At 38.0% G+C, this 27,944-nt stretch overlaps 1 protein-coding gene across 2 annotated transcripts in view; it reads left to right on the top strand.

Annotated features, from left to right (window-relative positions):
* The window catches only part of plekhm3 (pleckstrin homology domain containing, family M, member 3), a 62,523-nt gene extending 36,379 nt beyond the window's left edge, over positions 1-26,144 (top strand). Inside the window, exons 6-8 of one of the 2 annotated variants that reach the window (XM_041807035.1) lie at positions 4,189-4,252; positions 16,701-16,858; positions 20,067-26,144. In XM_041807035.1, the coding sequence (XP_041662969.1) occupies positions 4,189-4,252; positions 16,701-16,858; positions 20,067-20,229 (385 nt within the window). In that variant the 3' untranslated portion in view covers positions 20,230-26,144. Of the gene's footprint in view, positions 1-4,188; positions 4,253-5,714; positions 5,803-16,700; positions 16,859-20,066 lie in introns of those variants that run through there. The other variant, XM_041807036.1, reaches the window with a different exon arrangement.
* Positions 26,145-27,944: the final 1,800 nt, after the last annotated feature.

The raw sequence follows: 27,944 nt of genomic DNA, 5'->3' as shown, positions 1-27,944 counted from the left end.
TCTTTGCACAGATTGTTTACATCTCCTGCTGTGATATGCTTATGTGTATAACATCTGTATGTCTGAGCACATGCGTGTATACTGCTATAACTTTTATCTGCATGCATTCCTGTGCATATGTATGCTTTATATACATGAAAGATGTGTATATACGTTCATGTGTGTGATGGTTCGGGGGGTGAATGTTTATCTGAGTGGGGTCCCTCACTGAAACCCGTGTCTGTGAGCTGATTGATGCTTCATGCCCCAAACCAGGTCACTAGTATGCTCTCATCCTATCACGACTAAAGAAAATAACAACCTCAACATGCACACAGGAGTCTAATATTGTCATCATTTGTTGGTTACAATAGACGAAAATGCAAATAAATTTTATATGCAGAAAGCATTTATTACGCAAAAGTAAGTTCCCTAAAAAGTTGAGCTTGTGCTCTACTTCTTCCTCTTCTAGAAGAAAGACAATTGCCCAATTTTGGGTTTTTCAGAGTTCATTTTTGTTATTGTGTTATCAGAATAGTTGTTGATTTCATTTCACCATTATTCTAATTATCTAAACTTGTGTTATTTTTACTGTCTTATCTTTAACACTAAGTAAGCTTTTAGGTTTGCTTTGAACCAAACACAGGGGAACAAAGTCTGTATTTGTGGTACCTTGTTGCAGTACAGAGAGGAGCAGCATCATGATGTTCTGTGTTTACTTCTGTCCCATTAGCTAGTGCCGGCTAGTGCCCCACCACTTCCAAACACTGCAGGATTGATGAGGGCCGTGGCGCTAAAACCTTCCCCTTGTCATCAGTCTCTTTCAGGGGGGATCTGAAGTGAGATGTCTGTTGCATACAGCCAGGGGAGTCGGTGATACTCAAAAACATAAAAACACAGCTACAAGAGGCTTCAAAGCCTGTGAGCTATACAGCAGTGCATTTTTGGTGCTGTTAAGAAGGGAAAATCTTTAACAGTGTTTTAGAAAGGAAAGTTGGACTGGCTTAGTGTAATAATCCTAACCTCGACTTAAACCCTTATCATAACCCTAAGAGGAAGTTAATTCTGATTTTATTTCAAAAGTTCTAGTGTGTATTTCCATTTTGACAGATGAGTGGTCTGCTAGAGTGGCAAATATACAGGGCTGTGAAAAAGAATTTTCCTTCTTTCTGATTCCTGATATTTTTTTGCTTATTTATCACACTTAAATGTTTTGGATCATCAAACCAATTTTAATATCTCACAAAGACAACCCAAGTAAATACAAAATGCAGTTTCTAGGTAATTATATTATTTATTAAGGGAAAAAATCTAATCCTATCTGGCCCTATGTGAAAAGTAATTGCCCCCCCTTGTTAAATCATGAGTTAACTTTAATTAACCACAGTTCTTGGAAAGCTGAGTTCAATTTCCCTGGCCACACCCAGGCCTGATTACTGCCAGATTTGTTGAATCAAGAAATCACTGAAATAAAGCTGACATTAGGCTTCAAGATCTCAAAAAGAAACACATCATGCCACGATCCAAAGAAATTTAAGAACAAATGAGAAACAGAGTGATTGAAATCCATCAGTCTAGAAAAGGTTACAAAGACATTTCCAAGGCTTTGGGACTCCAGCAAACCACAGTCAGAGCCATTATCCACAAATGGAGAAAACTGGGAACAGTGGTGAACCTTCCCAGGAGTATTCGGCCAACCAAAATTACTCCAAGAATGCAATGAAAATTCATCCAGGATGTCATAAAAGAACCAATAAAGACATCCAAAGACCTGCAGACACACACCATAAGAAAGACACTGGGCAAAAATGGCATCCATGGGAGAGTCCCAAGGCCAAAACCACTGCTGACCAAAAAGAGCACAAAGGTTCGTCTCACATTTGCCAAGAAACATATTAAAGATCCCCAAGACTTTTGAAGAAATATTCTGTAGACCGATGAGACAAAAGTTTAACTTTATGGAAGGTGTGCGGCTCGTGACATCTGGCTTAAAAATAACCCAGCATTTGACAAAAAGAACATCATGCCAACAGTCAAACATGGTGGTGGCAGTGTGATGGTCTGGGGCTGCTTTGCTGGTTCAGGACCTGGACCACTTGCTGTGATAGATGGAACAATGAATTCTGCTGTCTACCAGAAAATCCTGAAGGTGAACATCCGCCCATCAGTTCTTGACCTGAAGCTCAAGCACTCTTGGGTTATGCGGCAGGACAACAACTCAAAACATACCAGCAAGTCCACCTCTGAATGGCTAAAAAAAAAAAAAAAAAAACAAAATTAAGGTTTTGGAGTGCCCAAGTCGAAGACCGGACTTAAATCCAATTGAGATGCTGTGGTGTAGCCTTAAACGGGCCGTTCATGCTGGAAAACCCTCCAATATGGGTGAGTTAAAACAATTCTGCATAGAAGAGTGGGCCAAAATTCCTCCACAGCGATGAGAAAGACTCATCACCAGTTATTGCAAATGCTTGATTTCAGTTATTGCTGCCAAGAGTGGCACAACCAGTTATTAGGTTCAGTCGTGATTATTTTTCCACACAGGGCCAAATAGCTTTGGTTCATTTAGAAACTGCATTTTGTATTTACTTGGGTTGTCTTTGTGAGATATTAAAATTGGCTTGATGAGCCTTAACATTTAAGCGTGATAAATATACAAAAAATCAGGAATCAGAAAGGGGGCAAAGACATTTTCATGATACTGTATATGTAAGAGGTAGTTGCTTACACATAAGTAAGAAAATATAACACCACCTCTTGGACTATTACATGTTAAAAGTCAGACAAGATTTTGAGCTGGTTTATTTTTGTGCTTTGCAACAGATTATGTGTTTACTTTATCCATTCCCTACAAACACAAAACCCCTCAAACAAACCTAATGGACTATTATTTGAGGACCTGACTTGTCTGTTGGCTAAGACATTTACTCAGGTGAGACTCCCTCAACTAAATAATCTTAATAACTATGTGAAAGCAGAATTTATTGAAAGCCAGGACAAGAAAAAGCTCTCAGGAATTGAAATAATAACCACATAGACTGGATGGTTAATGTGTTTACTGGACTTTTATCAAGATCTGCTCAAACTTTCAGGGTGGGATCACACGGACAAGACCACACAATCCACAAAGACTCAGAGTGTGTTTGATTATTGGAGCTGACTCTTTGAATGCTGGTGTTGTCACCATTGGAAACATACCAAACAGAGCAGCTAATCAGTGCTGCCTATCACCAGGAGATGTTTGGATCACACACACAACCATCCACTCAAAGACACACACTCAAACGCGTATCAATGCATACACATAGTTGTGTTTTGGTGACACTCATCACAGCTTAGACAGGATTTAACGTGGTGCCATCCATCTTAGCAGTCTGAGAGGAGGCCTCACACGACATACACATACTCTCCTGTCTTTGGTGTCACACTGTTAGACCATTAAACTCTTCAGCTGACTTTAAAACAGTATTTTGGCTTCATCACCATGGTTTGAAAAGCAGGCGGATAAACATTAATTCAGTGTAATACTCATCATTCATTACAGTTTATGGTAATTAGCTCTTATCAATGTGTTTTAAAGATTAAGTAGATTATTTAATAACTGGCCAAGTTTTACCTCACTTAAAGTTTGTGTGGAATCAGAGTCAGATTTACTGCAGCTTTCAGTAAGGTTAGATAGCCATGCTCTTCATTAGCGTCACCTTTTCAGATTCATTAGGATGTTACTGATTTTAACGGTGAATAAAAACAGTGGCCGTCTCAGACTCACAGTACACATCAATAAAGCCGTCGTTTATGTGACAGATTGATCTAGTACAAATATGTATAAAGCATGTCAGTGATGGAGGGATTCAAATGGAAATGAATGAGCCTCTCTTAAAATTAAAACAAAACTTAGTCAGTTTTATCTAATATAATGAAAACAGCACCTATTTTTAAATATGATACAGCTCATTTTAAACTTTTGACTCTTGCAAGCACACCTAAAATCTTCCAGCAATTTATGTCTTAAGTCTTCAAATTTAAATGTCCATACCTTTGCAGGCATCACTCTCTGCTTTATGTTGAAATAATGCAAATAAAACATAGAAAAAAAACTTAAATGAACCTGGTATAACTGTCTGGGCAACTCAATTTTTCTGAAGATTGGTGTGTTACAAAGAAATCACATTACAGATTTTGCAATAATTTATTTTATCTTTATTTTTGCAGGATCTTTCCCAGGGAATACCTTCTACAGCACATCCACCTGTACTCCATGGCTGACCTGCAGCAGGTATGCAAACAACCACACATGTACACTTTAGCATACCTAACATTTATTAGTTTAAAGTTAAAGGTCCTATATCTAATACAGTAAGTTAGACTTAAAACAAAAAAGTTTCCATTTCATAAAGTTGGTAATGCAGAAAAAAATGTTACCAAACATGAGAATGGTACACATTTTCTGCTTTATATAGTGAAAGGAAGTGTTAACAAAGTGGCAAAATAGCCTGTGGACTTCTAAGGGTTCATTGTTGAGGATTAGATTTTTTAAAATAAAAACCAGTTATCCTGCAGTTTCTTAAATAGGAGATTTTAGAAATTCAAGGACATAAAATGTCTCAAAAAGTCATATTTTAATTCGTGAGAGGTGTGAAATTTGATTAAAACTTGTCTGAATACTTTATCAACTCTGCGCCCTGTAGTTTTGTGGTAGCTCTTTTGTGGTTTGCTTGTTTGTGTGACATTTTACTACAATTACAGCAATTACAATTATGGCAGCATATCTGTAAAAATTCAAAAAACACAAACAAATGAGGGAAGGAAATGACGGTTAAAGGAAATTTTGCTTCCATATGAAAGGAAGGATTGGTGGACAAAAATTCTGGAGTGATTTGTATGATATGCAAAAAACCCCACTTTGAGACACTGATTTTCAAAGCCCTTTAGTCCCACATGAAATCCAAAAACAGTGAATTTGCAAAAGTGGTGTGATTTTTTTGTCTTTGTTTGGTGCTTAAAGGGGTCTAAAAAGTCTTGAATTTGACGTTAAATACCGTGCAGCAACTCTAGACTTCATCAGAAGAAATACTTTTATTTGCAAGATCATAAAAAGTAACACATTGTGGCTCTTCAACAGTTCTGTATCTCGTGGTCGAGCTGAACTGGGGGTCAGAGAAAAGCAGCACAAATGACTGAAAAGTTCTTTTGTTTGTCTTTATGTTCATTATGTTGGACCCTGCCCCGTTTCTCCCCTCTCTGAGTCAGAGCTCGACCACTGACAGACTCTCACGCTGAAAGAGATCGAACCCCCCTCCTCCTCCTCTCTTACCTCCTCCTCTCTTGCCTCCTCCACTCCCACACTCTGTGTCTCTCTGCTTCACTAATTGGTCACATTCAGAATCAACAGGCAGAAAAACAAAGCGTGACATCCCTCCATTCTTCCCAACATCCCCTTGGCCTCACACACGCTCTGCACACATGTGTGCTATGTGTATGCTTGCCTCTCTCTGCCTTACTAAACTCTGAGTTCCTCATAAAAACTCCAAACTGGTGAATTAGTGCTAATTTTAACAATAGGCATCTTTGGTAAGAGTCTCCACTACTCCCTCCTCCCCTCTCCTCCTCCTCCCCCTCTTGGAGATTCTCAAGCACTCTGCCTCTTAATTGGTTTTCCATATTAACAAGCTTGTTTCTTTTGATTCACCTCCTGAATAAAATGACGCTCTTAATCAACGTGGCTTTTTTTGTTCCAGCCCAGAGGTCAGCGAAGGCTACACTCCCCTGGCTAAACCCTGGACCACGCTACTCTATTCACCCGCCCGACAAATAGCCTCCACCCTAAACTCCCCCTTCTATTAGGAGCCAGTTCATTTGGAGAAAACATATGTGTTTGTCTAAGGACACTCTGCCCTTTTCCTCCACTGGTTTTCAGATTGTTTCTAGGGTTTTTGTCAAGTAGGAAAGGATATTCGAGCAGTGTTTGTGCGTGAGCAGCAGGCTCCTCACAGTGACAACCTGGCATTCCCTCTATGCCAGGCATGCCTCTCCACTCACACTTATCCCCAGAGATATGCCTCTTAAGTAAATGTTGAAAGTTCCCAGAAAGTTTTCCACTTTCTGCTCACAGCTTTGATTTTACTTTGATTGTATTTAAGTTACAATAAAGAAATAAAACTCAAACTTCTTGTATACAAATACATGTACTTTGATATGGAGTTGGCCCCCTTTTGCAGCTTCAACAGTCGTCACTCTCTTTTAAATTGTCTCTGTAGGAATTTGTGCCCATTTCTCCTATCAAGCATTTATAAGGTCAGGCGCTGATGTTGGATGAAGGCCTGGCTTGCACCATCTCAAAGATGCTTGATGGGGTTGAGGTCAGGGCTCTGTGCATGAGAGTCAAGTTTTTCCACACCAAACTCATCAAACAATGTCTTTATAGTCCTTGCAATATGCAGTGGAGCACAGTCATGATGGAATAGAAAAGGGGCCTCCCCCAACTGTTGCCACAAAGTTGGGAGCATAGCATTATCCGCTATTTCTTGGTATGCTGAAACATTAAGGTTGGCCTTCACTGTAGGTAAGGGGCCTAGCCCAAACTCTGCAAAACAACCCGATTATCCTACCTCCAGCAAACTTCACAGTTGGCACGATGCCGTCAGGCAGATAATATTTCCTGCATCCGCCAAACTCAGACTCGCCCAACTGACTGTGAAACAGAGAAGTGTGATTCATCACTCCACAGAACATGTTTCCACTGCTCCACAGTCCAGGGTTGGTGTGCTTTACACCACTCCATCTGACACATGGCACTGGACTTGGTGATGTGAGACTTGCATACAGCTGCTTGGCCATGGAAACCCATTACATGAAGCACCTATCGCACAGTTTTTGTGTTTACATTAATGCCAGTGGAAGTTCAGAACTCTTCAGTTATAAAATCAGCAGAGACTTTTACACACCATGCATTGTAACACAAGCAGTCAGGGTTTAGTCTCTTTAACCCAACAGTCTACCACAAAGGGTTTATCTCACCCACAAACCCCCCTTTTCCCATACCATGCACAAAAAAACACAAAACAATGCAAGCATGAAAAGACAAACAACACAAAAGCAGTTTAAAATCTCCCCAAAGTGTATTATCAGTTCAGTGAAAGTTCCAACCACAACCAACAACCCAACAAACCCTAGAGACTCAGAGTTACTATCTCAGTTCCACTATTTGCATGTAAGAGCAGTCACTTCTGCACACACTTTTTCAAGCAGAGTGAGTGGAAGCAGAACTCCTGTCTCACTTAAACTCCTTAGCAGGAGCTGGCTAACCGGCGTTACCTCACTTCTTCGCTTCCTTTCCTCGAGGGAAACAGTGGAATCAGTGGTAAGGTGACATAGCAGATCTCCAGGGAGGATGGGGAGGAAAGGGAAAGAAGTTTGAAGGGTGATCCTGTATAATATGGATTATGGATAAGGGAGAAGGCACAGAGTTTTTGAACAAGCTGTTAGAGCTTGCCAAGGAGATGGATGCTTGGGCTCACTGAGACTCCTCAGTAAACTTGTGCCATATTTAACATGTGATTTTCCTTAGCCTTAGCAGTCGTTGACCCCACTCTGTGATTTTATGTGTTCTTCCACTTCATGGCTGAGTTTCTGTTGTTCCTAAATGCTTCCACTTTCTAATAATATCACTTAACTGTTGACTGCTCACTGACTGTTGAAGACAGTGAGCTCTTCAGAACGACCAGTTCTGTATCATAAATGTTAGCAAATGGAGACTTCATGGGTAGGTGCTTGATTTAACACGCCTGTAGTTTCTGGGCATATTACCAGACGTGAAAAGGCCCAAACAAAAGAGATGCCATTGAGCTTGACCTTTGCCGTCGAGCTTGACTTTTGCTGCTGAGCAACACACCAGCATGTGTTGAGTTTTACTCTGGCCACCACCAACTACTCCCTTCCAGCCCTGGATTGTAGCTTACCAGGCCCTGTGATGAATCCTTAGCACCTTATACATCCCTAAAACTGATGCATATCACTGTATTTTTATGTCAAATAACATTCAATTGTCTAAATGTACCAGGGTGGGTAGCCTAGCAGGTATATCCATGTACTGTACCCCATGTATGGAGGCTGTCATCCATTAAGTAGATAGCCTGTGGCTCTTTTCCCACATGTAGTTCCCCACTCTTTCTCCATCCAATGTCATATTTAAACAACAGGAAAGAAGTCCTAAAATTAAAGTCAATTTGAATCAGATTTAATTGGATTGCAATGTGTGGTTACATCCCTTCTTTGTCAATAAGGACAAGTCATAGAATTATTTTTTTTCTGGAACATATGCAGAATAAACTCATAGAAAAAGTATAAATAGATTAAAATAAATAAGAGAGTCTCTAAAAAAGCATTGCTTTTTGGTGGAACATCCAAATTATCGCAATTTTATCTCAACCCCTTTTATCATTGTACGCTAAACCAAGATTGTGTAATGGCTTCCTGGCTCCTGGCTTTTGAATACTACTTTAATTTAGTTAATAACGCACATAGTTAAAGTTTATTAATCAAAGATTAAGATACTGACTGCTGCCATAATGAAGGTTTCTCTAAAAAAGGGGGAACTTCCTTAAAAGAAGATGACGTACACATCAAGTCTTTTCTGTGTGTATGACAGAGAGAGGAGAGTGTGTTATCCAAACAGTGCTCACCCTGCTCTTTCCAGCCACGTAATCCCAGCTGGCTTTCTAGATCCTCAATGAAGCTGTGGTAGTCTTCAGATTGTGTGCATTTGTGTGTGTCTATTCATTTTTGTGTGTGTGTGAGAGAGAGAGAGGCAGAGGAGGGCAGGCGAGCGGCTGTTAAACAGCAGTTTTAGGGGATTAGGAGGTTTTGAGTACAAAGACTCTGCGTGGAGCAGAAAAGGAGGTTCAACCAGAGGGGAGGAGTTTAAGAGGACGGATTGAGGGCGAGGAGCTGAAGTGTGTGTGAGTGTGGGCGAGTTTTTGCGGCATGATTGGAGGGAAAGAACATGTGCATACAGTCACAGGGTTTGGCATTAAGGCGCTGTATCTATTATACTTTGGATATGATCATGCAAATTATTAGGATGCTACTTGAAAAAAGGCAACTAATTTTTTGCTGTTTGCACATCTTTAACATTTGAACTCTTGGACTTTATATTTATAATATTTTCCTCCTTTTTGTCCATAATATATTAGAGATTAAGACTAGTTCTGTGAAGTAAAAATGCTAAACTTTGCCATAGTTCATTACTTTTTTATACTGTGCTTTAAACCATACATGCTTTCTAATTTGATTGATATTTGGACTCAAAAAGTAATGAAGCTTTAAAAAATATGTCTGTTTCATAATACAAGTGCTTTAGAGAGGAAAAAAAATCACCTTTTGGTGCTGATGTGTAGTCAACATATCCATTCAGATTAGACATTGTGCAGAAGTTGCTTTTAGTTTTTGTAATAAACAAGAAACAACCCAGTATCAGGTGCCAGTGGCTCCTACTTTTGCTGTCTATGAGGTGAAAGGAACTTTGGTTTTGTAGCAATTTTACAGTTTGGGCAAGCCAATAGACTACAGATTCTCAAGACTAAAGTAATGTCATTACCAAAGTGCTGAAGAAGTAAAGACTGTCATCAGGCAAATCCATCTTGAAAAGCTTCAATCCACAACGTCTGTGCCAAACTGACCAATAAAATTTATGTGAGGAGATGAGACGATAGCTGTGGGCAGGGTTAAGTTGTAAGCTGATAGCAATGGCTGCCTCCAGTGTAGCCGTTCACTTGCATGTAGCTGCAGTATTGCTGCAGTTTTATCAGAAGTGGACCACACATCTGTTTTAAATAAAGAGCAAAGAACAGCACTGAAAGCTTTTCATGACAGAAAAGATATTTTCAGGCTTTTGCCAACCTGCTGTTTTTGTACGTCCACTGATAGGCTTTGGCATGAATCTGTGTCACAGACAAGCTTTAGTGTTCAAACACTTAGGCAGTGTTAGGCTCAGTAATTTACTCTTGTTGCTTAAACAACAAAGGGAGAGGAGATGGTCCGTATGGCTACTCAATCAAGTGAAGCGGAACGAGGGGGAGTACAATACACTTGTGCGGTTAATGCAAGAGATAGATGAGAAAATACACCATTCTTTTTCTCTTCTACTCTGTGTGATATTTCCAGCCAGGAATGTTGAATCATCTGGCTGTCTCTGTGATCCTTCTAGGAAGAGTCATACAGATGTTGTAGCCCAGGTTAGCATTGGAGCAACACATGCCTACTGCCTCATTTCATCTTGACGCTCTGATTGGCCTGTCATTAATGTCATGGCCTTCATCCAAACACCTTACGAGAATTTTTTGAAATGTCCTGCCCTTTTCAAACACTTAAATGGGAGGTTTCCCAGATGAGGATTGGGGTCATCAAAGTCATGTGACTGCAAATAACCTATTGCAGATTTTGACATTAAAACAGACGGAAACGGATCAATGCATTGTTGTATGACAAGAATGTCCTTCGTTCCTTGCTCCTCTCTTGTCTAATCATAATCATCTATACATCATTTTAATACTGACCTCTTTTATCTTTTAACCCCCTCATAAGGTCTTCAATAAGAATCTAGATGAGAGTGCACCTCAGACAACCCTAATCACCAACAAAGACCACCAAGATATTTGGCTTTGTGTTGACCCATACACCACAGGCGGCCATCAATATTTGGCCTAATTGTTGTCTTGTTTAGATGTTGGCGAGCGTACAAATTAAAAAGGTCGAAGCCCGGACTTCCTGTCTGGATGATTGTCCAAATGTGACCCTGCTTGCCAATTCTATTCTGGTACTTTGGGGCGAGTAAAGTTGTCACAATTCCAGAGCTGTACATTTTTATTTGATACTTGTAAAAAGCAACATAAATAGAAGACATAGACATCCAGTAGTGAGTAATTCCTTGTTTAATGAACAAAAATTGCAGGCAAGCTGTCTGAATTGTACAAAAGAACTGACAACTTAACAACACAGAAATGTGGCCAATGGTTTTGTGCAATTTGGACAATATTCAGAAGTTTGACAGCAATTTTTGACTGATTCCTTTCCCTTTAATTCGCCTCTCTTTCGAAATAAATGTAGATTTTTAAAATCATGGAACTTTTCATTGATTTTTTTCACCATTAAGATAACATTATACTGCCCAGTGGAAAAAAGTTTAGAAACTTTTGACAACTGTATTGTTGAAGCGAATTAAACAGTTGGGTAATTTATGGCAGGCAATAATGGCTGTAATATTGATATTTCAAGAACGTCTGGTTGGAGATATGTGAAGTTAAACAAATAAGCATTTCAGTAGTTATTGTGACATGTACAATAAGTCATTTTATTTCCCTCGACATCTATCAATCCGTCTGTTTACTTCTACCACTCTGCATCCATCATCCTTCCTCCCTCTTTCCCAGCGTCCCTCCAGAGTACCAGTCAGCCACCAGAGCCGGTCTGCCAGTCGTTTGATTCTGCCCAGTCCAATTATAGAGGGACTTAATTACTGAGCCTGTCAGCCTCCATCAGGAGAGCCATTCGTCATTTGGACTGGGCTGAACCGGACTGAGTGGGGCTGTGCAGGGCAGAGGGGGACACATATATCTGTTTGTCACTCTGTGTACCTGCACCTCTGTCCGTCTGAACGCCTGGAAACATTCATCAACAAGGCAGAGCTTTTCCTCAGTCAGACAGAACATTAAATTAGGAACACTTACAGGTGCACTGCTGAGATTTAGAGTGAAATATCACAACCCTTTGTGGTTAAGGCCTAACAAACATTTCAAATTATTTCCTAACAAAGCAAGGGGGCAATGTGGAATCAGAGTTCAGATTTCATTACATCAGCAGCCGTGTTTAATGAAGACTTCATACATAATTCAACAAAAACTGCACAAGAAATGCACTAAATGGTTTTTGGAGCAAATTCCCAATTTCTCATGGATAAATATACAAATTATTTTGTATGCTGACAAATAAATTTGCACAAAGCAGAAATGTTTAATAGTTGCTGCCCAAGTTGAACAAATGCATGTGAATCTCGGCGGATTAAGACACCATAAAAAGTGCGTGATTTAATTCAAGAAGTAAAACCTCCACATATTCTGGATTCATCTCACACTTGTTAAAATATTTCAAGACATTTTTGATTTAATCTTCTTATCTTAATAGCTTACATCTCACAAAAAGCTAAAATTCACTATCTCAGAATATTAGAATATCACAAAATATCAGTCCAAAAACAGGATTTAAAATACAGAAATGCTGGCCTTTCTGGGAAATGATACTCATTTATGCTCTCAGTTATTGATTTGAGCCCCTTTTGCACAAATTGCATCCATGCAGTGTGGCATGAAGGCGATCAGTCCATGGCACTGCGGGTCTGTTATGAAGCCCAGGTTGCTCTGATAGCAGCCTTCAGCTTGTATGTATTGTTGAGTCTAGTGTCTCTCATCTTCCTCTTGACCCTTCCCCAAAGATTCTCTATGGGGTTCAGGTCAGACCAGTTTGCTGGACATTCCAACACAGTAATACGAGGGTCAGCAAACCAGTTTCTGGTTGTTTTGGCTTCACTGTAAATGGGTGCCAAGTCCTGCTGCAAAAGGAAATTAGTATCTCCATACCTTTCTCAGTGCTCTATAGTCTCCTCGTAGATGTCTGACAGCGTTGACTCTGGACTTGATAAAGCACAGCAGCAATTGACATGGCACCTCAAACCATCACTGACTGTGGAAACTGAAAACACTGGACTGAAAGCACCTTGGATTCTGTGCCTCTCTGATCTTCTTCCAGACTATGGGGTTTTGATTTCTAAATGAAAGGCAAAATCTAGTTTACTCTGAAAACAGGACTAAGCAATGGCCCAGTTCTTTTCTCCTTATCCCAGGTGTGAAGCTTATGATGTCTGTGGTTCAGGATTGGCTCACACTAAGAACACAACACTTGTGGACCAGTCTTTGTGTGGTGGCTCTTGATCCACTAACTCCAGCCTCAGTCCACTCCTGGTGAAACTTGCCTGTTCTTGAATCTGCTTTGTCTGACAATCCTCCCAAAGCTGAGCTCATTCCTGTTGCTTGTGCACCTTTCTTACCACACTTATCCCTCAGTCAACTTTCCATGAATTTGCTTTGACACAGACTCTGAGAGCAGCCTGCCCTTTCAGCAGTGACCTTCTGTGGCTTCTTGTAGAGAAGGATAATGATTGTCCTCTGGACGTTTTTCAAGTCAACAGTCTTCTTCATAGTTGTGGTTGTGTGTACTGAGCCATAGTGAGGAATTCTTTGCAAATCGGACTGTTCCACAATATTCTAATATTTTGGGATAGTGGATTTGTAATATATGTGAGCTGTATATATGAATATATGGAAGTTTAACTTTCTGAAGTAAACCACGGGAAAAAAATTAACTTTTAACTTTTTATTTATCATGTAAATTTTTTTACATGATATTCTTATTTTTTGAGATGCATCTGTAACTTTTAAGTGTATTGCAATAAATCTTTGGGAAATGTTCTTGTGGGAATTTTGGAAAACTTCTGAACTTTCATTAGGAATTTTGGGAAACTTTGAAATGGCCTTTCCTAGAGAAAAAAAACTTTTATGGGATGGTAGTTACTCCTACAGCTGGAAATGACCCCAAGCTATATTTATTTTATTGAATTATTAATTAATCAAACCTGGGCACTGGTTTGGAAATTCAGACCATAATTGGATTCATTGACTTACATTTTAGATCTCAAAAGTCAAAGTTTGGAGTCTAGTCGTCTGAAAACAAATGTTTGCAAGTCTAAACTTTGAAAAGAATAAATACAGAGTAGAAAGCCAACCAGGATGGGTTGGTTTTATTGAGGTATCAGACTGAAACCAGATCACTTGTGTTGTTTTGAAACTGATAATTTAATGATGCAGTTGCACATTAGGGCACAGTATAATGTTAAATAATGTTAAAAGGCCATAAGTCTTGTTGCATAGCACCAAAGAAGTCCCTGCTCAGTCATTTACTGTAAAGAGAATCACTATACACCTCAGAGTGTGTGTGGTTTCTTCCTCCTCTCTCCATTTCACGAGCTCCTCTCCTCCTCTTGTCCTCGTCGTGTAACAAACAGCATGAAGGAGGTTATAATTGGGAGGTCCAGAGCTCTGCCAGGTGGAACCACTTGTATGTGAATACAGACTCTCTCTGCTCTCTCAAGATCTCTCTCCTATATTGTATCTCTGCCTCAGTGTCATTTACTTTATCCACCATTTTTCTCTGCTGTCTCGTATTCACTCTCATTACGCTGCAATATGAAGTTTTAGAACAACACTTTACATATCCAGTTTTTGTTTCTGTTAGATTCTTGTTTCTTTTTTAATCACTGCTGCTCCTTCCTCTTTGAGTCATCCACTGTCTATTCACTACAATACAACTGCAGCCCCCCACTGCTAAACTCCCCCCTACTCCTTAAAGAAACTCGCCAAAGCGTTGCCATAAACCTCGTTTACCGTTGTCCTCCTGTCTTTAAAAGAATGTCTCTTCCTTGAATTCATTTAAAGTTTCTGGTGGTAACATTCTCAAAAGCTCTGTTAGTCCAATAGCTTTAAGTATTTTACTCATGTTAAACATTTTCAAATTGCAAAGGAATGAAAAGTATTTGCTAACATGTTTCAAAATTTGAATGAATAATGAACAAATTTGTTCAGTTAAAGGCCGCTATCAGAGTTGTAGATAGTGTGGATCGATACTGATTTTCATTGTGTGCTATTTTTTTAAGGAATTTTCCTTGGAATACTTGGGAATTTTCTCTGGGTTGTCAAGAACTTTTACCAGAAATTTTCTTGTGACTCTGCAGAAACTTTAGGAAACGTGCAGAAATTGCAATTTTAAACTTTTGGGGGATTTGATGGAAACTTTCCCCACTTATTTGGTAATTGGTGTATTGGGAGTTTCCTGGTATTTTCTAATAAGACATGGAAATCTTCTTAAAATTTTCTGCAAATTTACAGGAAATTTTTTTGGAAATGTGTTGGTAAATTAAATTGAACTTTTGGTGGAATTTTGAAGAAATTTGGGGAAAATTTTCTGGGAAACTTTTAGAATTTTCATGAATTTTTTAAGAACTTTCCCCAACTTTTTCTGGAATTTTCAATTTTCAATTTTCAGGAATATGCCTACTATATTTCAGAAATTTTCATGTGGCATTTGCCCTGGAAGAGAAAGATTTTTTCTTGGTAAATTTCAGCAATGAACACAAAATGAACAATATGGACCAGTGCATGACTACTACCCAAATTGTCTGTAAACTATTTTCCTGGGAATATTTTGTGAATTTTCTGGATATTTTAAAGAACTTTCACCAACAATTTTCTGAAAATTTCAAGAATTTTCATGGGAAAACTTCAGAAACTTTAGGAAATTTGCTGAAATATTCATCTGGAACTTAAGTGATGTTTTTTTTTTTGTTTGTTTGTTTTTCATTTTTTAATGAAATTGTAAAGGAATTCTTGGAAACATTTCTAGGAAGCTGACGATTTCATGAACTGTTTTAAGGAACTTTCCCTGTGAATTTTCAGGAGCGTACCTGGGATATTTCTAGAGTTTTTATATGGCATTTCCCTGGGATATTTTAAGGAATTTTCTTTGTAAATTTGGGATGTTTTCAAAAATTGTCATAGACAACTTTGGGGGTTTTCAATGGAGATTTTAGCCAACTCCTTTAAGTAGCAGGAATTTTTATCCACAATCTTTATTGTAAAAATACATGAGTTTGTATAGTAAACTTTTGAAGCCTTGGAAGTTTGTAACAATTTTTAGGGGGAATTGAAAGATCAACTCAATGAACCTTTTTGAATTTTCATAGGAAATCTTAAAAAAAATTAACTTCTGGAGTTTCAATCCAAATTAATAGAAAATGTTCTCAACACTTATCTATATGTTTCTGTACAATTCAATTCAACAAGCTTTATTAGCATGGAAAACATAATCAGTTTCTCTGCCAAAGTGGTTTACAATGTGTATAATAGAAATTCAATTTTTTTTTTAATATGCAGGCAGTCCTGTTTTGGTGGTGGGATGTTTGATCACAGTAGCTCACATAATTTACTGCAACATTTGAGAACTTGCACTTCGCCCAGCAGATATGAAAGCTTCTGTTCATTGTTCATACTGGTGTTGTTGTTGTTGTTTTTTTTTTTTGTTTGTTTTTTTTTGCTGGTGAAAAGTGGAGAGAACTATTCTCTGATGTCATTGTATAAAGGGAAGGTGGTTAGAAAGTGTAGTGCTGTTTCCACCTCCTGTTGGCTGCAGTGGGTGCACAGTCTTTCCTCTTTAGGGATCCACTTTGCCTGTGGCGTTCTCTATGTATGCGGTCAAACATTTCCCTGCCTCTGCGCATCAGTCACGGTGCTTCAGTATTCTGCATATTCCCTATTAAGGGACAAATAGCATTCCATTTTTTTTTGTCGATTCTTGCCTATGAGTAAAGTAATTTTCTTTCCTTGTTGATTAATTTGGTCTAAGCGGATGGGTTTTGTGTCTGCGGGTGAACAGAGTCCCTCTGTCTGAGGGGGGAGTGATGTATTTCTATAAACCAACCCAGCCTGAAGAATCGTCGTCCTGGTCTGGCAATGTAAAGTCTCCTCATATCGTGCAGGCTTATTGTAAACAAGCATCTTCAAATCTGTTTTCAGTTAGTCATATCACATTCTCCCGCTCATCCCTCCTCTGTTCTCTCCCTCCAGGTGATCGATGGAAAACTGGCTCCCTTCCTTGCAAAAGTGATCAAGTTTGCCAGCTCTCATGTTTTCAGCTGCAGTCTGTGTCGAGAGAAAGGTTTCATCTGTGAGCTCTGCCACAACGGACAGGTCATCTACCCCTTCCAGGAGAGTGCTACCAAGAGGTAGACATGCTTAGAAAACCTTTCCATATTGTTTCTTATGCACCTTGATAAATTTGATCTTTGATCTGAAGTCACAAATTAATTCATCTATAAATCAGTCACAGCTGACAGTTCAAACTCTCGCTAAGGTTTTTTAAAAACTTTTATTTAGATATGACAGTGGTTAGAGTAGCACATGGACAGAGAGTTGGGAATGACACACAGGGAAGGAGCTGCAACCTAATTGCTAGGCTATTAGTGTCCCTTTCATTTTCTTTATGGCTTTAAATATTTTCTCCCATGTTCAGTATACTTTTTGAAGACTGTAGAGAGGTTCTTCAGAAGGCAGTGAATGTATCGGGAGTTTTACATTCCTCCTGCTTAGAGTGCTCCTCAGAGCCAAGGGCTCGTATGACGAGCACATAATGTACTTTTTTATATTCCTCTGGAGACGCTGCTGAATGAAGCTGTAATAAGGCATCATGGAGGAACTTACACAGGCAGGGCGACAATAAACTGACTCTACATCATACTCTGTATGGAGTAGTTATGTTGCCACCTGAGCAAATTCAGAGATTTATTTGAGTTGTTGGCTCTCAGGTTGTAATATTTCCGTGTTGGTACATGATCTGTACTGGAGCGGTTGCTCGTTTTCTTTCTGTCTTTGTGAGCAAAGTTTTAGGTTTGACTGATTCATTCTGACATTAAGGAAATAAACATTATTCTTGCAAGCAAACCTATGCAAAATATATCTGCAGCCACTTGTTTTAGTCTGATTGTGGCCATGTAAAATATTTAAACATCTCCCAGCACCATAAGCATAATGACTGGATGTTTTGCAACTTGTTTTTAATGTCATTGTATTTATTTATAACAGGAACACATGCAATAGATATTTCTTCAAATATACAATTCAAAGTTAACAGCATACATACAAGTTTACAGACATGGCTGATGTGTATCTGCTGTCCCTGGGAGGCTTTTAGGGATCAAAACAGCAGCATGTAGACTTGATGGTTTGTGACACCAGTTGGTGTAAGAGAGGTGTGAGTGAGTATTCAGGACACAGACAGTTAACAAAATCCAGACCCACGACAATGAAACTCCATGACAGACAGCAGAGCGATAGGAGCTCTGACACTCTTACACAGACACACCAACACAAATACACACTGTCCATAAAGAGAATGATTTGTGAAGGAAGTGTGAAGTGTTGACTGATAACAGTTGTGTGTTATCAGACAGAGTGACTCTGAGGACTGAACAGGAAATTAGCAATAACTAAATGTGGACAAATACAGATTTGTCACAATGTACAAATTTCAAACTTTGATACAATTCTCGTAAAGTCAATAAATATTGACTCAGGTTTAAACTAAGGCTGCAATAGGGTCTGCTGCAATTTTCAAGTTACAGAGGATGTATTCTTTATTTAACCTGAGTTGTGTCAAAATACCAGTTTGATTCATTTTTTTTTCAGCAGAGATGTTATGCTTTACATGTCAAGTCAAGTGTCCTTTTTTAGAATAGTTTGCAAAAGTTCCTACTTACATTGTTTTGTAGGTGTTCGTTTTATTAAAAATGAAAGTTAGTCCCTTCTCTACAACAATTAATATTGAATTTGCAATATGAGTTGAAATAATCACAATTAGATATTTTTCAAAATTGTTCAGCCTGAGTTTAATCTATTTAATATTGTGTTGTCAGGGGTGGAAAGTAACTAATTACATTTCCTCAAATTACTGTAATTGAGTAGGTTTTTTGGGTACTTTTGTTTTTTTTTAAGTACATTTGGATAGCAGTACTTTTATTTCTATTTAAGTAGTGTTTAACCAGAGTAGCTTTACTTTCACTTGAGTAGAATATTCTTGTACTTTTTTCTCCTCTGTTGACTACACAGATGCACCTTATGAGAGAATGATTCCACATCACATCAAACAGCTGTAGTTGTTGATATCTCAGGGTCAAACATTTCAGAGTAGATTTATCTTCCATTCTGAGTGAAAAAAGTTTTTAGTGTTTGAGTTATTTGACAGTGTTGATCCACTAATGTTGGTTCAACTCTGTAAAGAGTCAATTGATCTGAGCTCCCCCCACTGCAATTTCAAATCTAGGAGGATGTGTGGGCAGAGTTTCCCATCAGGCCCTTGGACAGTTAATTTGTGTTTGGATGTTGTTTGTTGTACAGTGATCTCTGCTGGAGTTCTGTTCATGTTTCTGGTGGATTGTTGTTTTTTTTGATGTGAGACACATTTGCACCATGAGTTAAGTTATCCAGTGAGTTAGAGTTCTCACATGTGACTTCAGGTGCTTCTTAAAGACACACAGAGCATATTCTTCATCAGTATGCATTGCTTTGCTATGAGGTTGACTCTGTTTGTTCTTGCCAGAGGAGACCCACCTTATCAAAGATTTTGAAGAGTTACCGCAGCTCTGTCATATCGTTAAATATTTACGACTCTCAAAAGTGTAGTGTACCTGTAGGTGTGGACTAATGTTTAAAATTTTAAAGTGTTAAATTTACCTCTATATGAGCTGAACTTATGCTGTTGATTTTTCTGTATTTTATTTTATTATAGAGATGTGACTTTACCTGAAAAACCTGGTTGGATCTATAGACCTATTCTCTTGTTGTTCTTGCCAATAAGGAAAGATCATATTTAAGTTTACAACACCTTAGTAGCTACTCAGTTCTTAATGTAAACTTTCAATTGAATAATTTTTGCTTTTACTTGAGTAGATTTATAAACAAGCACTTTTACTTTTACTTCAGTACAATAGTTGAGAAATTTTTCCACCTCTGCTTGTAATGTATAATGGTTTACTGCATGTGGTTATTAAAAACATACAATGAGTAACTTGGAAATATTAGCAATTTAATCACAATTGGGGGGGGGGTCTGATTTTGATTATTTGCCTGAATTGTTCAACTTCTTATGCCTTTGTTTTAATCATTTTCTGTAGCCACTTGTTTCCAGCTTTGTTGTACTCGTAGGTTATGATAAAAGTTGTGTTATGCATCATTGTTCTTCAATCTTTTACTATTTAAAACAATAAATAATCAGTTATTGGTCGCCTAGAACTTCTATTTTTGTTTCCTTGGTATTAAACTAGGTGTTGACATTGTTTGATTTTACCAGTGTTGTACCCATTTTAAAAATCTGGTTTCATTACAACTCTGTTCGAGAGCATCTTTACAGCCGACCCATGTTTGCATCTCCATTTTCAGGTGTGAAGGCTGCGGTGCAGTTTTCCACACCGAGTGTCGACAGAAAGCTCAGCCGTGTCCTCGCTGCGTCCGACGCGAACTCCACCACAAGAGACCGTCCTCCTTCTGGTCACCTGACGACGACAGCCCTGGGTGTTTTCACCTGCCCTACCAAGACACCTGAGACAAACATGCACATGTGGACGCAGGGAGAATGAGAGCGCTGCCAGGCCGTCACTATGGACAAAAGTGCCCTTTTTCTCTGATTTGAGCGTCTTGGGGACAAATTCAGGATGAGCTTGGACAGCAGATGCTTCGTCAGGTTTGTGTTTTTGTGGACTAATTGAAACCCCCCCCCCCCGCCACCTTTGTTGTACTGTAAAGAGCAGGGAAACAAACAACTGGAGAACAGCTGCACAATGCTTTACAGACTGATCTACGTGTATTTTGTAATCACACATCACACTTACAAACCATCATCTTCATCTTCCTCCCTTACCATCAACATCTGTTTCCGGTTGAAGGGGTTAAATGTGTCACATCACAGATGATCAAGTGGAAAAACTCAGATTAAAGCAGCGTCTTAAACCTGCCTCAAAAGTCACATCCTAATTTAATCTGGAAACAGTTAATGGACATAAGATTAATTTACTTACTTTTCAATGTCTCCCCCGATTCTAGCCTCTCTTTTTCAGGTTTAGATTGCTTAACAAACACAAAAAAATAACAAGTCTTCAGTGTCTCTGGGTACACTTGATGGATTGTTCTCTTTGTTTACATTCTACATTTAGGGAAAAATATGTTATATAAATGAAAATGTAGCGGTGAAGGGAAGTTTTACAAAAGTTTGTAGTTTACTTCTTTACATAGGAGCAGCTGTGCGGATAAACTCGGCTTGACAACTGTTATGATTATTCAAACATCTTCAACAAGTTTATGCTTACAGTCAGTGAGCTCTCAGCCCACAGTAACACTCAGTTGACCCACAGTCCATCAGTCATGCCTCCTGTGTCCACTTAAATGAGGAGTCTTCTCAACAAACCAGCTCTCCACAAGGTTTATTTACTAATCAGTATACCACTGTTGTCTTTGAATCCAAGATTATTATCTAATAAGGGTGAAAAGCTGTTGAAAAGTGACACCTCCAGCCTGGTTTACGTCACTATGTAACCCGGCACACTATGAGAAGTGAGGTAGCAGCTTGTATTACACAAGAAATGATGCTGAATTTATGGCAGTGCCAGATCGTGTTTAATGGATGCTTTTGGGGTCATATCATCAGGATTAGGATCAACGGTGTTTTTCTATTATTTTTCCATTTAACAAAGAGATGCAACTCCTTAATACAACAAAAATTCAGTACAAATGTGGGCAGTTTAAGTTGATTTGAAAAAATATGGATTGCATTTCTTTGTCTTTATACCAGCAGATACTGCTTTCTGCTTGTGTTGTCTCTTTTTCTTGATAAACTCTTATTTTAAAACTCCAAACATATCACAGCAGCCTATGATTGTAAAGAAGAAAACTACAAACATGTTACTGTAATATTCAGGTTTAATGAGGGAATGTTTGGTTTAATTACGGGTTGAATAGGACTGTTACATTGGGATGTTTTACCAAATAAAAACATTAAAACACTCATCATTTATATGTAAGTGTAGAGATGCCTCCATTATGATCTCATTCTCTTATTCCTTATATTGAATTTAACTAATAGAAGTGGAAAGAAAGATGTGTTAAAATCACTGACTTCACTCATGTTTTATAAATGTGACTTTTGTTCTGAAGGGACTCGGTCCGTCTGTCTGAGCACATCAGTCTTACTGTAAAATAACAGGCAATAATCTACTGTAACTCATTCTTTCATTGTTGCCTTCTCCCTCCTCTCTTCCTCTGTGATTCTTCTTCCTGTTGTGCTTTATTCATGCAGAATCTATCAAACATGATAGCAGCTTTAGCTTTTAGTATTTCTATGCAACCTAGATGGCCTTTTCTAACCCATGGCTCTCATATGTAAAGGTCCGACACATTTTAGTTTACATGTTCCTCTCAACACCAGATACACAAGACGGGTTTCTATCCTGTTTATGGCACATTTTACAAAAGTTTAAGCCAGATTTATAACTGTCACCTGAACTTAGCCAACACTCAGTCTCATAGGTGTTCAAATGTTCAAAGAGAACAGAATAATTTTCACAATTTGAACAAATTCTGCAAATTTTTATGTAAGAAAAGTTCATATTTGGTTTGGTCTACAGTTTTGAGTTGTGATTTCCAAAAATACTCTTGATTCATAATACTAAGAAGGTCATTTTGACAGTTTTTAACAATTTTTTATTGTTTCTACAAGCAAAAGAAGAAAATGATCCAATTCGGCATGAAATTTTTGAGGATGAAAATAATATAAACGCCTTAAAGCTGCACTCCATGATGTCACAAGAAAACCAGAAAGACTACTTCCAGTTTTACAAACAGTACAATTTGCACAGCAACCTTTGAGAACATTTTTGCTGGAGTTTAAAGCTCCTGTCAGGAACTTTTGAGCTCTGATATTTTCGGCGCCCCCTATGGACAAAGCAGAAAGATAAATCCCTTTGCTGTTTTTATCCTGTTTATGTTTAAGTAGGGTTTACAACCAACAATCTCATCCCGTTTGGCTTGGAAATTTTAATTTAAGCTATTTCTGCTGCCCAACAGGATTTAGAGATGGTTGAAATAATAAGTAGACATGATTTATCCTCTCTGGTGGTCTGGTTTGCTTTTTAGGTCACAGAGAAGCATCAGTGTTCATTTTGGTCTGTTTTAAAACTAGTTTAAAAAAAATTGTCACAGTAGAAATGGGTGTTAATATGGTAATACTAGGGCTGTCAAGATTAATCGCATTAGTCGCAATTTGCTACAATCCACAACTAATGCACTTTTTTGAAAAAATCATGATTGATTGCAGGTTTTATTGTCGTTTTCCAAAACCTTTGGTTAAGCCAGGTCAGCGTCTCCCTGCAGCCACAGTGATGTAAAATAAGTCTACCACTGCTCCTTAATGTCTCATTTCACTTTAAAAACTCACAGACAGCTCAGTGGACAAGTCAGATGTCATCTGAACCATTTTTTTTTAATGTAGCATTTACCTTTTTACTGTTCACTTATTTCCTTCTCAGTCCATATGTTATTTTTTTCTATGGTTTAATTTGTGTCAAAATCTTCAGTCCAGCTATAAAAGCAGGTCTGTATCCAAACTGAAAGTCTGTTACCCTTAGTATAAGACAGTAGAAAAATCTATAAATAGGGTGCGATTAATCGTGATTAACTACAGAAATTAAGAGGTTAATCAGGATTTTTAAAAAAATAATTTTGACAGCCCAAGATAATACCAGTCTTTATCTGCTTAGAAGCACACGGAGCATTACCTCACATTCTTAGATACTGAACGATAATAGCTGTGGATTTTTATTTTCATATTTCCTTGTAGCGATGGGGGTAAAGAGGAAAGGGAGACAGAGGATCCCATGACCCTGATAAAATTCTGCTTACCTGTGAGGTGTGAAAACAATGCTTCAACTATAAATCACTTCCAGCATTCCTGTACTCAACGTCTTTTTCATTTAGACTCAGGGCATTTTGTTAAAGGATGAAAAAAAGCACATGCAGAGGTGTACACTCTGCTCGCTGCGTAACATAATATGGTTTTTAAACACTTCGTGGTAATGCCATGCACCTTGGTAAAATGTGGGGAAAGTTGACGATAATAAAAAAACCCTTACCACCCAATCCTACAACTAAAAAATTGTTCTGTTTGGCTTTGAAAAACTAAATAAAGCTATTTCTGCAGCCTGATGTTAATCTCATCTGACACCTACCCCCAACAGGACTTATAGATGAATAAAATAATAACTAATTAGATATGATCATTCCTCTCTGGTGGTCTGGTTGGCTTTTTTTGGTCACAAAGAAGCATTAGTGTTAATTTTGGTCTGTTTCATAACCAGCTAAAAAAGTCTCACAGGAGCTTTAATGTCATAACCAAGTTGTGGATGGCAGCTTTAAAGGGGAACATGGCAGAATTTGTAACAATTGGATTAAAATGTAGCTGCTTATTTTCTTTCACTTTTCAGCAAGACTAATTTTTTTATTCAGTGTTAATTTTTTACTCATCAGTCTAGCAGGGATGTAACGATCCTCACAGTATATTTAAAAACAGCACAGATATGGGCAATTTAAATCAAGTTGTATTTTCAACCAGCGGAGGGAACCATTTGCCTTTGGTTTCTCTTTTATGACACATGCTAAATGAAGAGACTGAAAACATAAAAGAACTGCACTTATTGATTTATTACTGTAAAAATGTGGTAATAGTGAAAAATCAAGATCATCGTACATACTCTGTTTCGAGTTGAGTGTATCGTTACATCCTGACTCTGTGATCTTCATCTCCTCTCAGCTTGTTTGAGCCATAAAGAACACGTTTCACCTTGAAGGGAATAAGCTGCTGTAGTTTGGCACAGAAAACACTCAGTTCTACATTTAATAGGGAAAATATTTTATTTTTAAGAGCAGATATTAGCCTCTGAAGTATTCATGTTAATGAAGCATGTAGGAAAATGAAGACTGAAACTAAATAACCCAGTGTTGTTTAAATATGATAGGACAAGTGCACTGATGTGTCAAATTTTGTTTGAATTTTGATCTCTTTTTGTTTAAGTTATAGGTGCCTGCTGCTTAAAACAACTTTGGTACAAGTATTAATTGTATATTTTCTGTGTGAAATTTATGTTTTTTGCTTTGTTTTTACTTTTGTTGTTGTTGATCATGCTGTGTGATTATGTTTTATGGAGCCTGGCAGGTTTTATTTAAAAAATAAAATCTTGTTTTTTTTGTGCATATGAATTAGATTTCTGCCAAAATATCAAACTGAAAACTGTCATAGACAAACAAGACTGAGAATGGAGTCCTGAATATTTTCAGAATAACCTTTAAGCATCTTGTTAGACCTAGTTTAAAGTAAATTTGTCTAAATTTTCCTGCTGTAAGTTGCAGTTAATGATTAATTTTTTGTATTAGATAATTTATAGATTAGTTTACCTAAAAAAATCAAATTTAAGTGTCCTTGTTTAATTTATTTTTATTTTTGAAATAAGCCACTTTAAATAGCCAAGTCCAGAAAATACATCTTGTAAAGATAAAAATAGACAAGTTACAAGTAATAAAGCTTATTTTTTTGTGTTTTATAATAAAATTTTCACCATGATTTGGCAGGTAAATATGCTTAACAGTAAGTGTAATGAGATTTTTAGAGCAGAAATAAGGAAATAAAATCACTTGGATTTTATTTTTTTGTACTGTGGCGTGCGATTTTCTTATTTATCATTTTTAAATTATTTAAACTATAATTAAACATGAAACAACATGTCTCTTAACTGTTTTGGACCAATAGTTACTGTCAGGACATGAAATTGGTGACTGTTGTTTAAGAAACTTAATAATTCTTTTAGAACTCAAAAAAATACATAAAAAATTAAATAGAAATGAACTCCAGTACCTGCTGGGCTCTTCATTTGCCTCTTTAATGATCTGAGATGTTTGTATTTGATCACTTTAAACCTTACTGATTTATTTTTTCCTTCATTTTTCTTTCAAATAGCATGGGACTTTGTGTTTAAAACATATGTTTCTATTTTGTGCTCCTTTTCAGTTTTGTCCTTTTCAGTCCCATCTTGATTGGGAAGCTGAAATATCAACGGAAGCAGTTTCTTGTTTATGTTCATTCTTTATTATTATTATTTTTATTTGTTTCTAACAGATCTTAGAGTGATGACTGAAAATGTGTATTAGTGATAAATATCACTGATGTAGTTGTTTATGTTGCAGGCACATTATGTTCATGGCAGTATGTTTGGAGAATATATTGTATAGTATTTAAACAGAGGAACTAGATTGAGATTTGTCTCTGCTTTGCACTTTTTAAGTTATTTTTAACAGTGATCCTTTTCATGGCAGCCAAACTTTTATGCAAATACAGGGAATTGATTTTCTGATGACTTTGTTTGTTTTTGTTCATGTATGTCCGCTAGCCACTGATGCCAATAAAGACCATCTTCTTAATACCGGAATTGTTTGGCTTCTGTTTTGAGATACATCGATATTTTACAGTGCCTGTAAAAATGATTCACTGAGAGTTCATAACGCTCTACATGTACAAAAAACACAAATGTAAACAAACCAAATAAAAGGGTAAAGTGAAAAAGAGTGAAAAAGTTAGAGGAAGAATTTGTTGAGCTCTGGAAGCAACAGTCTGGTCTAGCATCAGGACCCACCACCAGATCCTTGAAGGCAAAATGCAGCCCAAAGTTTCTGTCTTGCAAACAGATCTAAATGCTTGTGATGGAAAAATGATGCTGTAAGGATTCAAACTGGAGCAACAGATGTAATGAAACTAAGGGGCTGAGATATATCCTTCATAATAAAAGCACATCACATGTTTTTTTGACCCCCTCTTCTAATGTTCAGAGAGCAGGGGCCTGCTGCTTCACCCCTCTGCGTGCTACATTTTCTATATAGCTACATTAGTTATGCTATCTATGCAGCTACATTATCTATTTAGCTATGTTATCCACCATGCAGCTACATTATCTATGTAGCTATGTTATCCACTTGATCTACTTTGCTAACATAGCAATGTTATCTATGTAGCAATTTTATCTACATTACATATGTTGCTACATTAGTTACTTTAGTTGTAGCTAACATTCCTAACATAGTTGATATCTCTGTAGCTACATTATCTATGTAGCTAATACAGCTACATCATTTATGTAGCTATGCTAGTTACATTATCCATGTAGTTAATGTAGATACATAGATAACATAGCTATGTAAGCCCACATTGCTAAAGCCTACAATGAAATTAACATTACTACATAAGCCAATGTACCTTATTTAGCTTTAGCTTAAGCTAATGTAGCTCATACTTTTTTTGCAGGCACACTTTCACGACTCACTGAAAATGGCTTCGTAGTCCACCTTTGGGTCCCGACACCAATTGTGAATCAATGGTCTAGACCTGTCCTCTTTGTAAAGAAGATAGTGGATGAGATGAGCTCTGATTAACTCAGACGGGCAAGGAGAGGTGGTTAGACGTGTCTAATGGATAAACAGGGTCAAGGAGAAATACGTTATTACCTCATTTTAATGCAACTATAGGAGATGGAAACATGCTATCTTTGTATACAGTTAATATAAAGGGATGCTTGTGTTTATTTCTTTAGTAACAATGCAAATAAGTTTCTCCAAGGTCAGGATAAACTTCAGGACGAGTTCACAGAGCAAGCTGACAAACGCTAACGTGTCAGCTTGCAGCTCGCTGTCAGGCCTCAAACTGAGCGAGGGGGCTAACGTGTGAATTAAAGGTGCATGTAAACCTGCCTGAGTGAATCTGCATACTGTGTGAGCGCTCACAGGCTGAATCGTTTGCCTGTGATGGATGTCGAGCAGTGGGCAAATTGAAGCTGAGTGTCGACCGCGCTTAATTGTCATCGCCAATTAGTGCATTGTGGGACGCCCACAATGGATCAACTGTAGCGAGTAGAACGAAGTCCTTTGTGCTTCTCCAATGGCCCGCGGGCCAGTCAAGACTCATTTAGGGCCCCGAACAACGACGGAGCAGAAATGCCAACGAAAATGAAAACAAAAGACAGTTTAAGGAGAAAAACGAGGACGGAGGAGCGAGAGGGAGACGGGAGGAGGGGAGGAGGAGGACAACGGTCACAGGGGAGTGAAGCAGCAGGCCTCTGCTCTCCCAACATTAGAGGAGGGGGTCCAACCCCCCCACCCCCCGACATGCAGTGAGCTGCTACACAAAAGCTGGCAGGGCCCCCGTGTTCCCAGTGACCTGGTTGTTCAGAG

Source organism: Cheilinus undulatus, linkage group 15 (assembly GCF_018320785.1).
Source record: "Cheilinus undulatus linkage group 15, ASM1832078v1, whole genome shotgun sequence".
Taxonomy (NCBI): Eukaryota; Metazoa; Chordata; class Actinopteri; order Labriformes; family Labridae; genus Cheilinus; species Cheilinus undulatus.
Note: the sequence above shows the minus strand (reverse complement) of the source record. Positions and strands in the feature narration are given on the sequence as shown.